A 14,766-nucleotide genomic window follows, 5' to 3' on the forward strand; every position below is an offset into this window, starting at 1 on the left:
AAAAATATTACCACGTTATAAAACGACAATTTTGTTAATTGGAAATGGATTATGAAACATTAGATGTATTAAAACAATTACTACAATATGTTCGGAGTGAGAGAGAAAAATTAGAAGATGATCAAAGAAAACGATTAGAAGATAAACAAAGAAGACGTGGAAATCTAAGAACTAGTGATAAAATTAAAGATAAAAGTCCATGTAAGATTTGTGAAAATTTAAATAAGGGAACTCGATATCACTCTGAAGCAACGTGCTGGTTTAAAACAAAGGAGGATGATAAGATTAATAATAAAAATGAAGATTTACAAATTACACAGAAACAGTGCTTGAAGAATGAAAATAAAAATAATGTGGAAAAAATTTCTACAAAATATAAATTAAAATATACTCCAGAAAAGAAGAATTTCGAAGCAGATTGTATGAGCAGGAATCCAGTAATAGAATCGAAGGAAAATGCAAATGAACAATTAAAAGTTGTAAATTTGGTTAAATTAGAAGATATTTTAAAAGATCAGAATAAAAATGAAGATATACAAATAACACAGAAACAGTGCTTGAAAATTGAAAATAAAAATAAAGTAGAAAAAACTTCTACGAAAGATAAAACAAAATATACTCCAGGAAAGAAGAATTTAGAAGTAGATTGTCTAAGCAGGAATCCAGTTTTAGAATCGAATGAAAATGCAGATGAACAATTAAAAGTTGTACATTTGGTTATATTAGAAGATACTTTAAGAGATCTGAATAAAAATGAAGGAATTCAAAAGAAAAAAACAAATGGATTGAAAAAAACTGTGTCTACTTTAAAAGGGTCAAGAAAAAAAAAAATACAAAAAAAAAGAAAGAAAAAAAAGAACGGAAAAAAGAAAAAAAAAAGAAAGAAAGGAAAAAAAAACAAGAAAAAAAAGAAGGAAAAAAGAAAGAAAGAAAAAAAAAAAAAAAAACTTTATCACATCACTAAAATTATACCAGTCCCTTCACTACAAGGAGATGATCCGGAGGACGAGTGAAAATTTTACTATGAATTTTCTTCCCCAAGGGGGGAGATGTAATAAAATAACTAGGTACCTACCTATACATTTTATTAAGTACTTACAAAAAGTACCTACGTAAAACAGTTCTACCACCAGATGCCGCATGCGTCGCTCAGAATAAAACAAAAGACTTCCGATAATATTTTTAACTGTCAGAATCACATAGATAGATAGATAGATATAAAAATTATTATAAAGATAAATTAAGAATAAACTTTAATTACAAAGCAACACATTGTTTATTTTATTATTATACACCCACTTTACATATTATTTACACTTAATTTTCAAAAGGAAAATATTACCACGTTATATATATATATATATATATATATAATCCAATTTCGATACATTGTTCTTGAATCACTAGAACTTCACTAGAGACATCTATTCGGCTGTCCAAACTTAAAACACAGTAAGGGGAAAAAAAATTAGAACGTTTTATTTTACATTTTTGGGCCAAGTAGAATCTACTTCTAAAATGCAAAAAAAAAACAAGTCCAAAAATCCAAAAAAAACTTACCACAAAAAAATGTCCCTTACTGTGTTTTGAGTTTGGACAGCCGTATTGGTGAGATGAAATGAAGCTTTTTATTGAGCAGAAACTCTTTTATTAGTATATGAGGTCCGAATCCTGTATTATAATCACATACAAGTATTTGGATATAGCGTGAAGTACTCATAAAATAAAATAAATATTAGACTTAGCTAAATTTGATTTATATAATTGATGTTGTGGTTTTCCTGTGTTTTCTCGTGTAGTGCATTATGGGTAATGTTTATTTTGTTCCATGACGTACGGTTTTTTTTAATGAGTACGTAAGGATCGTTGCTTTGTTTGCGCCCGTGTTTCGAATGTATGTATCACTATAGAGCCGACGTAGGTTTTATAAATTTATAAAAAATGGTGTTAGATCGTTATCTTGAATTTGAGACGTAGCCTGGTTTTGATGTTCACCGTCACTTACTTACGGATTACTGGGAATATCGATAAGATAAGCGTTTATTGACTCTGGTTCATCAAAAATTACTGTCATACTCATCTCAGGATTCTCGGGCTACGTACATTACAGGTAAATGATATAAATTTTCAATTACTATCATTATTTTTATATAATATTAAATATGTACATATATATCTTCTTCTAACCCTTATCCGCACCCAATGGTGCATAGGGCACTGCTTCATATAAACGCAGTGTTATCTCGATCGATTACACATGAAGGAAAGGTGATCAGCCCTCCACTTCAGGTACCAGTCCAGTGTAATATTGAATAAATATTAGAGTGAAAAAATCACTTATATCTATTAAACCCCCCTGGGAATCGAACCCGGGACCTCCGGAACGGTAGGCGAGCATGCTGACCATTACACTACGGAGGCGGACAAATATTGAAACAAAAATATATATATATATACATATAATATGTGTGTGCGTGTGTGTGTGAGAGAGAGGTAGTAAACTAATTTTTGATGCATTACTAATTATTAATTATTTCCAGGAAGCTTGCTAGCGAAGAAATGGAGGAAAGTGTGGAAATAATAGAAGTCATTAGAAAATCAGTCGAAAGTGGAGACTTGGACGCATTGAGAGAACAATTATCCAGAAATAATGTCCGTATAACCTCCAAGGATCTGTACTATGCTATTAGTAGGGGTAGCTTAGAAGTACTGGAGCTGATGACCGCGTGCGGCTGTACAGCTTCCAGCCTTGAGGATGCTTATGAACAAGTGGAATTGAACAATATTTTCCTTCCGAAAGAAACGCATCTCCTGATCCAAAGGGTTCTAGTCAAACAACGCTTTTATTCCAAGCTGACGCCCGCTGACGTCACTCCAGCCAGCACCGTCGAGAGGCTGCAGATCTTGCTGCGGAACATAGAGTCGTTTGTGAACTCCGCTCACGATGCGAGCGCTCTGCACATAGCAAAGTTCTTAGCTAAAGATATTCATCTGCTGAAGAGACAACTCAAGGCGACAAGTGGAAGGGTCCCCTGGTGTGAAATGGAATTTTGCTTGATCGCATTCGTAGCTAGCCAATCTGAGCGCAGCGATGTCAACCTGTTTTACTTATCCGTGTTCAGAGATAACAAAATTACACGATTATTGCAACAGTTTCGGATTCCCATCGAAGAGCTGTTGAAAGAAATCACGAATCAAGATGAGGTCCATCATTATATCGCCAGTCTCGGTAGGCACAATAATCTTTCTAGAAAAGAAGCAGTCGCCGCTGTCGTAGAGCGATATCCTTCACTCGCCGAGCTGTGCGACGTTCATAGAAGGATAAGAGACGTTTACTCTTTGGATAAAATGAAATGGTACATCGACGAAGCTGTCCGAGTCGACTGCGAGACTAGACCCGGCCAGCTGGTCGTGAAGAGAGCTCTCCAAGTAGTCGGAGAGCTGTTAAAAGACACGATCGATTCTCCCTGCCTTTCCGAAACCATCAGCAGCCTTCTGTTCTCTTCAATCTTACCGGAAACTAAAAAAATACTGAAGGATTTGAGGAATTCCCTTTCAAAAGTTTCCATGGTGGATGACGTGAATCAAAAGCTATATGTATTCATCCAGAATGATATTAGAAAACTCGGAATGGTGGTCGAGGAAACCCTTTCCCGCGAGAAACAAAAGACCACCAGAACGCTTCTGAGGAAAATTATCAACTGCAAGGATACCGCCGAAACCGACGGACTTCTGAACGCGTTTCGATACGTCAGCCTCGGGCGCCTCGCGCGCGCGACGGATCTATCAGTCAGGGAGTCTGACAACGTGGAAATTGAAAAGTTCATTAAAAAACTGGATCAATTCCGAGGAATGTGGGAGAGTGACGGGTATAAAGAACGCCTGTTGAAGACGATCTTCGACTCCTTGAAACTTTACTTCTGCAAAAACAGGGGCATCATCCACGAAGGGTCCTTCTATTTCATATATCTAGACTTGATCTTCAACCGACTGTGCGAGAAGCGAGAATCCCACGAGAAAGACGTTTGCAAGAGCATCCTGCAAAAGGTCAACACCACATTTTTGATATCAGAATTTGGTGTCCTAGAGGGACTTTCGGAACTGTACTCTAAGGCGTTACAAGTACTCGCGCGTCCTACCAAGATGCCGAGAGATTTCTGTTTTCGCAATGTCTCGACAAAATGGGAAGAGTTTTATAGGAAAACTTTCATCTATAACCGGAATATTATGTGGCTGGCCGAATATCTGGAACAAACTAGAAAGGAGAAAAATTTGACCGAAGATCACATTGCTCCCGACGATAAGAGGCTAGAACTGCAACGTTATTTGGAGGAATATAGTCTAGAGTCATTTATGAACAGTAAAAGGCTGAGAATGATGCTGGAGATGTTGGTACTAGATATTATGTCGGACATTAGTGGGTTGCCAGAGAACGTCCTATTTTTAGACCATCGAGCCCCTATTTTGACGTCGAAAAACCTTCGAAATTATTTAGCGCACGGATTTCCCCTGATCGACATATTATTGCCCGACGTGTTTCTTACGATTTTTGCGAATGCGCGTTTTCTCGTAGACCCTTTTCTCAAAACGAGCGTACGTCCAGACTCGATCCCACCCGTGAGCGAGCCGAGTCGAGGACTGCTCCTCATAGCTTCCCGCGAGAGGATAATCGACGCTCTGGAACGAGGCGACATGATGGCGTTACTAGACTGCGTCTCGAGAGGATGCGACTTCAGATTCAGAGACGGGAATCTATGGACCGCGTTGCATTACGCGGCGAAAGGAGGCGATATAGAAATGGTCCGGTATTTAGTAAACGATATCAAAATAAACCCGCACGCTTTGAATATTTTCCATCAAACGGCATTGCATATAGCGGCTAAACACGGAAGCGCCGATATCGTTCGGTACCTTATTTGCGAGGTTGGTTCGAGTTCAGAATCCTCCGACATCCATTGCATGACGCCTCTGCACCTGGCGGCCATGGGCGGCTCCGCGGAAGCGGTCCACGCGCTACTGGCGGCTGGGGCGAACGTCTCGGCGCAAGACGGTCTCGGAGAGACGCCGCTGCATTACGCGGTCTTCAACAAATGTCTGGAGGCTGCGAAAACTATCATCGAACAATCTTCAAGAGTCACGGAAGAGAAAAATCCTTTCGGGGAAACGCCGCTCCATATCGCTGCCAGATACGGCTTTGTCGAACTAGCCGAATATTTGAGACCGCAATATGCTAACGTGAATGTACGAAACCGCAAAGGATGGCAGCCGTTGCATTTAGCTTCTCTCTACGCTTTCCCCGAGATGTCCGAGCATCTTTTGGCAAATGCCGCCCTCGCTGATTTGAAAACATCGCGTTCGGGCTTGACCGCGCTGCACATTTCCATAGAATCAGGGTGCGAAGAAAGCGTTATACGCCTTTTGAACAGCTGTTCTCCCGTTGATTCGGTCGACTCTTTGCAAAGAACGCCCCTGCATAGAGCTGCCGCTAAAGGTCTGCGAAGAGTAGTTGAACTGTTGATCGAGCGCGGGGCCGATGTCTCTCCCTTTACAAAGTCTAGAGCTACGCCTCTTTACTTCGCCGCGAAGAACGGACACGCGGATATTGTGAAACTGCTCATTTCCAAAGGAGCGGATGTGAATTTAGGAAAAGTATCGGCGCTACATGTCAGCGCTGAGAACGGGTTCTACGATATTGTAAAGCTTTTAGTGAAAGGGGTGCATGCGATCGATTCTAGAGACGCCCAGAAACGTACGCCGCTCCATCTAGCCGCTATGCGCGACAACCGCGAAGTCGTAAACGCTCTTTTGGAGGCCGGAGCCCACATCGAGGCCAAAGACATGTTCGGCTGGACGCCGTTGCACCTCAGCGCGGCGGAGGGATTGGAGGACATAGCCGAGATACTCCTAACCAATAACCTCGTGGCCAACTTGGAATCCAACACGTCAACACCGCTCCATTTGGCTTGCTTGCTTGGCAGAAGAAGCGTCGTGAAGGCGTTCTTAAAGGAGGAATACCAATTTTGCATCGACGCCAGAGACGCTCACGGCTACACGCCGCTGCACAACGCCGCCCAAAAGGGTCATACGGAAATAGCGGAAATGTTGCTAGACAACAACGCCCAGATCGACGCGCTGTCGAAAGAAAGAGAAAGTGCTCTACACTTGGCGGTGATGGGACGTCATGACAAGACGGTCGGTCTGCTGCTGGCCAGACGCGCAGATGTCAACGCGCTGGACACGGGCGGGCTATCGGCGCTGTGCTACGCAGCGAGATCCAACCAAAAGAACATTCTCAGAGACCTCATTCGAGCTAACCACCCTCGCGTCCCGGTTGACGTTAATATCGGCAGTCCTTTGCTGGTCGCTGTAGAAACAGAAAAAATCGACACTACCAAGCTATTACTGCGCGACGACAAAATCGACGTGTCTATAAAAGATAAGTTTGGCAACAGTCTCCTGCATATAGCCGCGTATAAGGGCAATTGGATCATCTGCAAGTACCTGTTGGCCAAACGAGCATCGGTCCATGATACGAATGCAGCTGGCGTAACAGCTTTAAGCTTAGCAGCGAGGAAAGGCCACGCGGAATGCGTAAACGAACTTCTAAAATACGACGCGGATGTAAACTTTGTCAGCCCGCAGCGACTGTCCGTCCTCCAAAACGCGGTGTGTGGCGGAAACATAAAAGTAATAGAAGCCCTGCTGAGGAAGAATGTCGATCACGCTCTAACCCCGATCGAAATGGCTATCAGACTGGGAAAAAAGGACATCTTGGATTTACTGTATCTCTACGCGGGGCCGAATGTCGACCGCTGTTATTTGCTCGATTTCGCAATATATACCGGCAATTTAGACGCTGTGAAATATTTGTTTCAGGAAGGTGATAAACTAGGCCGTCTTCTCGTCCATAAAGCTGCTTGCGCCGGGCAAAAGCATATAATTGATTATTTCCTGAGTCGAGGTATTGGCATTGATGACACAGATTCTGCCGGGCGTACAGCTTTACATTATATTTATAACAACGCAAAAACTGTCGGGTGTTTAGAAGGAACGTCAGATGATCAAACACTTCACGACCGATACGATTTCGATAACGGAGATATGATGAGATACTTGACGCGCAATGTAGCCGATTCGAACGCCGTGGATAAATTTGGTCGACATCCAATAAACTATACTCCCGAAGCTCATCTGATGTTCCTTGGAGCTAATGTAAACGATGCCCCAGCCGTGTGCGCTTTTCTCGATCCAATAGCCGCCAAACTAATATTGGTGGACGATGTGTTACAGATAGTCAAACATGAAGATCTCCTCTGCGAAATTCGCCCAGTATCTTCTGTGGACACTGACGCCCTACTCGATTTGGCTATTTCGGCCTTCACCATATTTCTGTGTCTCGTCAATATCAGGGACAACGAAGACCCAGATGGTGTCCCGTTAGATTTCGAAGAAGGTAAACCCTCACTCGAGCCGATGAAAAACCCGGGTTCAAACATCACAAAGGTCCTGTTGGTGAAGGGGGCTATGCACAGCGTCGAGGACGACGAAGCTTCATCACCCGTCAATTTAGCTACAACTAAAATAGGATACTTTATCAATTTTTTGAGCACTTTTGCCACAGATGTTGATAGCGATGATCACCCCGTCGTAACTGATAAGAACATAATGAAAGCTATCTTGAGGACGCGTTCTGTAATATCGAACGACCAATAGAAGCAGTACATGTCGCTTATTCCTTTCAACAACGTCATATATCAAAAATCGTCAATTTTCAGTTGTGCATGTTTTCGGAATGCCCAGAAAATGTACCATATCCCAGCAAAAGCGGCACATTTTTAACTTTATATTTACCCGCTAAAGGGTAGAAAGTGTTGTTTTTGAAATAATGCTGATCTGCTCGTAAACTGCAACTAACTGAGCTATCAGGGACATCAGCAAACTTCAAAAGTGCAAACAAAACGTGATTCATTTTATTTATTTATTTATTTTAAATCAAACGCAGATTTTTTGAGTCTACAAAGTTGTATTTTTTCAACAAAAACATAAAAAATTAATGTTGTGACAATTATTTCCCCTTGTTAGGGCATTATCAAACGAATGTCTGTGACAAATCTGTGTTTGATTTAAAATGAATACATAAAAAAACGTGATTCCTTTTCCAAAGCAGGATTACCAAAAGCAAGCGAGTCAATATCAAACAGCAACGTCACTTCACTACAAGTGTCTCAAAACAATAAATACAATATTGTTTGCGTTTTGTATTATTTATTTATATTAAAATACTGTTTATATTTTTAAACCTGTTTTTATTTATTTATTTTATTGGACTTTGCGGATAACTCCTGTCCCTTATTAGTCCGCTATATCTAAGTCCTACTGTACTTTAATCACAAATCGCTCACTCCTTTCAACAACGTCATATATCAAAAATCGTCAATTTTCAGTTGTGCGTGTTTTCGGAATGCCAAGAAAATGTACTATATCCCAGTAAAAGCGGCATATTTTTTAATTAATATTTACCCGCTACAGGGTAGAAAGTGTTATTTTTGCATTTTGAAGAAAAGGTACCATATAATTATTTTTGTTAAATTTACTAAATATTATTTAAATGGAGAAAAAACCTTCAGGTTTTACCTAAAAAGATCTGTTGCACAGTAAAAAGTTCAATAAGTGGCTTGATATTTATTTTTTAAACATTGTATTATATTTTTGAACTTTAAAAACGTTCTCCTGAAAAATCAAGTTTATTTTTATTTATGACGTTCTTGAAAGGAGTGAGCGGTATGTGAAATAATTCAGATGGAATCAATCAATGCAAGAGCATACAGCTTTTTTTAGATGGAAATGGCATTTATTATTTATCTTGCTTATTATGTACAAGGTTTACAGATTATTTAGTGGATTTTTGTTTCTTCTAACTGAATTAACATGTTTTTATTTGAATCTGTGTTGGGAACAGGAGGGATATTCTAGTGTGGCCAATCGGGAACTTGTTAGCTAAAAAAATCTTAATCTATAAAAAAATCTGAAAAATCAAGTTTTTTGATTTATGGCGTTGTTGAAAGGAGTGAGCGATATGCAGAAACGTTGATTTATATCGGTAGGAACCTGTGGTATAGAAGGCATACAAGAAAAATATTTTCTATACTGGCAAGATCTTCCCATAACGCATAGAAAAAATAATCATGTGACAGATGCTGTCAAAATACGAAACGGATGAGAGAGGTAACCTATTATGAATTATTATGTAGTTGGTCTTTGAACCTATCAATGAGTAGTTTTTCACCTGAATAATAAGACTATATAAGGTATGTATTGGTATTGGATGAAAAAATACGTGAAACTTGTAATTTAAATACATTTCTAACCATTCAAACGATGAATTGAAAAAAAAAGTTAATTTTAATTTATATTTAAAGCACTAACTTTGTGATTTTCCATTTTATAATTAAAATGTTACGTTGTTTTAAAATCACTATAAATATTTTATTATAACTTATTAATTAGTCTTGTTAAAGAAGCATGTATTCTTCTTAGAATTTTAGCCTACGGATGGTTATGCAGATTGGGAGGACGGTATCTTTACTCGGTCGTATCTACTTGCGTATTGACCTCTTAATCCCGCATTCATTGTTTTCCCGCATTCATAGTTTATTTTAATAGGTCCCTTTAAAAATGATAGAGGTTTCACTGTATATACATGAATACCGAAACAGTAAATAACATATTACAGATGAGTTTGAAGCTGATGCCATCCCCTATATCCTGGCTGGAAGGGTCCTGGCTGACCAAGGAGGGAAGAGGGGAGTATCCGACCATAAAACCATTCACATACGAGGAAAGATTGACTTTTGAACGCAGCGGTAAGTACCTCATATCGACCACATACATTGTCGTCGGGCGGTTCGGTTCATGGACCCCGCCCATAATTATACTCTGGCAGTCTGCCGCCCGACCCTCAGTATACTAATCACAAGTAGCCGCAACACCCAATTCCCATCTGTACAATGTTTGCAGGCGTCTCTCGCGCTCTACCTAAAGTAAGCAAATAGAACGCTCGCAAGCGTCTCCCGCTCTCTTCCAACAGTATGGAAAAGGACCCTAATTATACTCTGGCAGTCTGCCGCGTGACCCTCAGTGTACTAATCACAAGTAGCCGCAACACCCGATTCCCATCTGTACAATGTTTGCAGGCGTCTCTCGCGCTCTACCTAAAGTAAGCAAATAGAACGCTCGCAAGCGTCTCCCGCTCTCTACCGACAGTATGGAAAAGGACCCTAATTATACTCTGGCAGTCTGCCGCCCGACCCTCAGTATACTAATCACAAGTAGCCGCAACACCCAATTCCCATCTGTACAATGTTTGCAGGCGTCTCTCGCGCTCTACCTAAAGTAAGCAAATAGAACGCTCGCAAGCGTCTCCCGCTCTCTACCGACAGTATGGAAAAGGACCCTAATTATACTCTGGCAGTCTGCCGCCCGACCCTCAGTATACTAATCACAAGTAGCCGCAACACCCAATTCCCATCTGTACAATGTTTGCAGGCGTCTCTCGCGCTCTACCTAAAGTAAGCAAATAGAACGCTCGCAAGCGCCTCCCGCTCTCTACCGACAGTATGGAAAAGGACCCTAATTATACTCTGGCAGTCTGCCGCCCGACCCTCAGTATACTAATCACAAGTAGCCGCAACACCCAATTCCCATCTGTACAATGTTTGCAGGCGTCTCTCGCGCTCTACCTAAAGTAAGCAAATAGAACGCTCGCAAGCGCCTCCCGCTCTCTACCGACAGTATGGAAAAGGACCCTAATTATACTCTGGCAGTCTGCCGCCCGACCCTCAGTATACTAATCACAAGTAGCCGCAACACCCAATTCCCATCTGTACAATGTTTGCAGGCGTCTCTCGCGCTCTACCTAAAGTAAGCAAATAGAACGCTCGCAAGCGCCTCCCGCTCTCTACCGACAGTATGGAAAAGGACCCTAATTATACTCTGGCAGTCTGCCGCCCGACCCTCAGTATACTAATCACAAGTAGCCGCAACACCCAATTCCCATTCCAACAGTATGTAGAAATGTTTCCAGCAAACAATGTGTTAAAATATTACCCCTTCCCGTTTTACCAAAAAATAAAATATGTTTTACATACACATGAGCAGACAGAGTTTATACTGTACCCTTTGGGGAAAGCGTGCCCAGTGCAGTTGGTGAAGTAGCGGAGTCAGTCACTCTACTGTTTGGTAGACCCGTGTATATACTGCTACATAATAACCATATTATGCATTGGTTTAACACGAGCAGACAGAGTTTATACTGTACCCTTTGGGGAAAGCGTGCCCAGTGCAGTTGGTGAAGTAGCGGAGTGATGTGACCCGTGTATATGTGTGTGTGTGTAATTGATTCTAGGGCCGGTGGTGTTTGTGTTTAACTCTGACTCCTGGCACCCGCAGAGCGGGGCCCCTATGCACAAGGAGCGGGGCTTCCTGAGGCTCCGGCCCGACGCCCGCGGAGTCTCCCTGATGGCCTCCCACAACTTCGGCCTGACTTCTCTCGAAGAAGGTGAACTATAACATCGCCACTTTAAATTTGATTGACAATTCAACATATCGCTCACTCCTTTCAACGTCATATATCAAAAATCTTCAATTTTCAGTTCTGCATGTTTTCGGAATGCCCAGAAAATGTACTATATCCCAGCAAAAGCGGCATATTTTTAACTTAATATTTACCCGCTACAGGGCAGAAAATGTTGTTTTTGCATTTTGAAGAAAAGGTATTGTTTAACTATTTTTTTAAATACACCAAATGTATTTCAAATGGAGAAAAAACATTCAGGTTTTACCTAAAAAGATCTGTTGCACAGTAAAAAGTTCAATAAGTGGCTTGATATTTATTTTTAATACATTTTATTATATTCTTTGATATATGACGTTGTTGAAAGGAGTGAGCGATATGCTTTGATTGTAAAATAATTAGAGAAGAATCTTGCATATGTTTGATGAAATTCTCTTGTGATAGAAAGTGTTAATCAAATACTAGAATACTGAATGTTACATTAAACTTGTGTGAGTAAAATTCAAATTTAAAATGGATTGGTATTATCACAACGTAACTTCCATTCAATTCATGTATGTTTTCCAGGTGTCTACAATGACGATAAAGAAATTATGCTGAAATCCGTGGAAATCAGTAGAATGACGGGCGCCAAGCAACCCTCCGTGAGAAGAGTAGACCGGCATATAAAATTAGTTGCCCCGGACACGCTGGAAGTCCTAACCTCCATGGAGACAGACAACACCCCACTCACTCAGCACTTGCGAGCCGTCTATAGGAAAGAATAATACTTCCGAGTCGGCCCAAATACTTGTTTTACAAATCGCCCACTCCTTTCAACAACGTCATGTACCAAAAAACTTGATTTTTCAGGAGATCGTTTTTAACGTTTAAAAATATAATAAAACATATTAAAAATAAATATCAAGCCACTTATTGAACTTTTTACTGTGCAACAGATCGTTTTAGGTAAAACCTGAATGTTTTTTCTCCGTTTGAAAAATATTTAGTACTTTTAAAAAAATAATTAAACAATACATTTTCTTCAAAATGCAAAAACAACACTTTCTGCCCTGTAGCGGGTAAATATTAAGTTAAAAATATGCCGCTTTTGCTGGGATATAGTACTTTTTTCTGGGCATTCCGAAAACATACACAACTGAAAAAATACGATTTTTTATTTATGACGTTCTTGAAAGGAGTGAGCGATATATATAATATGAGAAAGTTTTTTTTATATGTACATACAAAAAAATAATATTCTTAATAAATTGTATATATTAAATACACATATATTTATTGTTATTTATTTAAACAACCCTCAGTAGTGAAGCATGGAGTTGGCAAAAGAATTATGAAAGTAGACTGAAATAAGACTTTTTGTCCGCCTCCGTAGTGTAATGGTCAGCACGCTCGGCTACCGTTCTGGAGGTCTTGGGTTCGATTCCCAAGGGGGGTAAAATAAATATAAGTGATTTTTTCACTGTAATATTTATTCAATATTATTACCCTGGACTGGTACCTGAAGCGGAGGGCTGATCACCTTTCTTTCATGTGTAAACGATCAAGAAAACACTGCGTTTATATGACGCAGTGCCCTATGCATCATTGGGGTGCGGATAAGGGTTTTATTATTATTAGACTGAAATAATTTTTTTATAAAGGGAATGCACAAGTGTAGAAGAGGCGAAGATTGTTTGGAAAGACGGGATGGTTTGGCATCCTATTCTCTCTACCTACCTCTGTAGATAAGTGGCTTAATGGTTGGATAGTGTGTTGAGAAGATTTGAAATGAGTAAAGAAAGAACAGTACCTAAATCAAATGTACCAGGTGAATGTGGTCGGAAATAGGAGCAGAGGAACACCGAATAAATCTTGGCATGATCAAGTATTCGAAATGCTTGGGAGTGAAAATAATCGGCAGGTATAAGGAGATGAATGAATGTGAGCCTGAGATTTGCAAAAACAGAGTGATGCGGCATTCTATTCTCTCTGCCTACCCCGGCGGTGAGCAAGGTGACAGTTAATTAAATTGTTTAACCACAATGTTGCAACAATCTATATCCTACATTCCATCACATTGCCCTATGCATCATTGGATAGTTACCTAAGACAGCGTCGGCATAGATTGTTTCACATTCCTGTACACAGGACTAACCTGCCCATGGTTATGCCTGTAGGAAGAGCTACCGCTATGTTGAACAATATCTCATTGGATATTGATCTGTTCCATGTGTCCGAAGGAGTTTTCCGACGCGGGATTCTTCTACACATTTAACAAGAGTCTTCTTGCTTACTTTTTAATTTGTCTGTTGTAATAAGTCTTCTTTTACTTTTAATATATACGCCTTGAATATTGTTTATGTATGTATTATTTTTTGTTGAATAAATTGAATTGGGGCTGATATAGTATATAGATCAAATGTGATTTATGCTACTTTCTGGGCATTTAAAAATGTCAGACCTATTATGAAAAAAAATATCTTTTAAATTATTATTATGCAGACCTGGCGATGGAAGTTTAGCTCCCGAAATTAGTAGTCATTAATAAACTCAAGTGGTATAAAAACAAGTGTTTCAACATGTCTTACCACAAAGTAAATGCCGAAACAATAATAGAATAAAATGGTCCTAATTTTACATTGCAGAAAATTTCATAAAAAAATCATTTTAATTTATTCTGCGAAATTTTAAGACGCCAGTTGGCTTCTGAAATACCTGACCTTTTTCTTGCCTTGTACAATGTGATGACTCTTTTTTTTAAATTACCTAACGTCCAAGTGACTCTGAAATCTAGCTACGGCTTATGCAACACCGTTTATCATGTCCCTACTCAGGCTTCAACTTTGTAAGTTTCATAGCCTATGGCTACTCGTGAGTGGATTTAGTCTATGTTTAAAGTTAATCTGCCTTCTTATTTTGTAGACACGCGAATTCAATGACCTTTTTATCCGTACTTAAATGTCAAAATTGTTAGATTTATTTAAATTACCCATTTAAAATCTAGCTACGGCTTATGCGACACCGCATTTCATGGCTACAACTTTAAGAAGTTTTGTAATAATAAATTTGGATAATTTATATTGTCATTTTCAGTTACTAAAATTTAAGTAATTCACGAGTGAAAATTCTAGATAAAAATACGCGAATCTAACGACCTTCATAACCCATACTTACGGTAGTACTGTAGACAACGGTCAGATCCTCGCTGCGGT

The 14,766-nt window shown here is 39.7% G+C and overlaps 2 protein-coding genes across 3 annotated transcripts; both read left to right on the forward strand.

The window, feature by feature from the left end:
* Nucleotides 1–1,990: 1,990 nt before the first annotated feature.
* LOC148303534 (uncharacterized) lies at nt 1,991–8,284 on the forward strand. The gene is made up of 2 exons (XM_088269788.1): nt 1,991–2,110; nt 2,541–8,284. Exon 2 carries the CDS (start codon nt 2,560–2,562, stop codon nt 7,711–7,713), a length of 5,154 nt encoding a protein of 1,717 aa, XP_088125914.1. The 5' UTR covers nt 1,991–2,110; nt 2,541–2,559; the 3' UTR covers nt 7,714–8,284.
* Nucleotides 8,285–9,187: 903 nt separating this feature from the next.
* On the forward strand, nt 9,188–12,844 carry LOC148303535 (peroxynitrite isomerase THAP4-like). 2 transcript variants are annotated; one of them, XM_088269791.1, is made up of 4 exons: nt 9,188–9,308; nt 9,734–9,863; nt 11,405–11,557; nt 12,140–12,844. In XM_088269791.1, exons 2-4 carry the CDS (start codon nt 9,734–9,736, stop codon nt 12,337–12,339), a joined length of 483 nt encoding a protein of 160 aa, XP_088125917.1. In that variant the 5' UTR covers nt 9,188–9,308; the 3' UTR covers nt 12,340–12,844. The 2 variants fall into 2 exon arrangements, with proteins under 2 accessions (XP_088125917.1, XP_088125916.1); XM_088269790.1 differs by having other exon boundaries at nt 9,198–9,225.
* Nucleotides 12,845–14,766: the final 1,922 nt, after the last annotated feature.

Source organism: Brachycentrus maculatus, unplaced genomic scaffold, assembly GCF_059751285.1.
Source record: "Brachycentrus maculatus isolate JH-2025_06_01 unplaced genomic scaffold, ASM5975128v1 h1tg000363l, whole genome shotgun sequence".
Taxonomy (NCBI): Eukaryota; Metazoa; Arthropoda; class Insecta; order Trichoptera; family Brachycentridae; genus Brachycentrus; species Brachycentrus maculatus.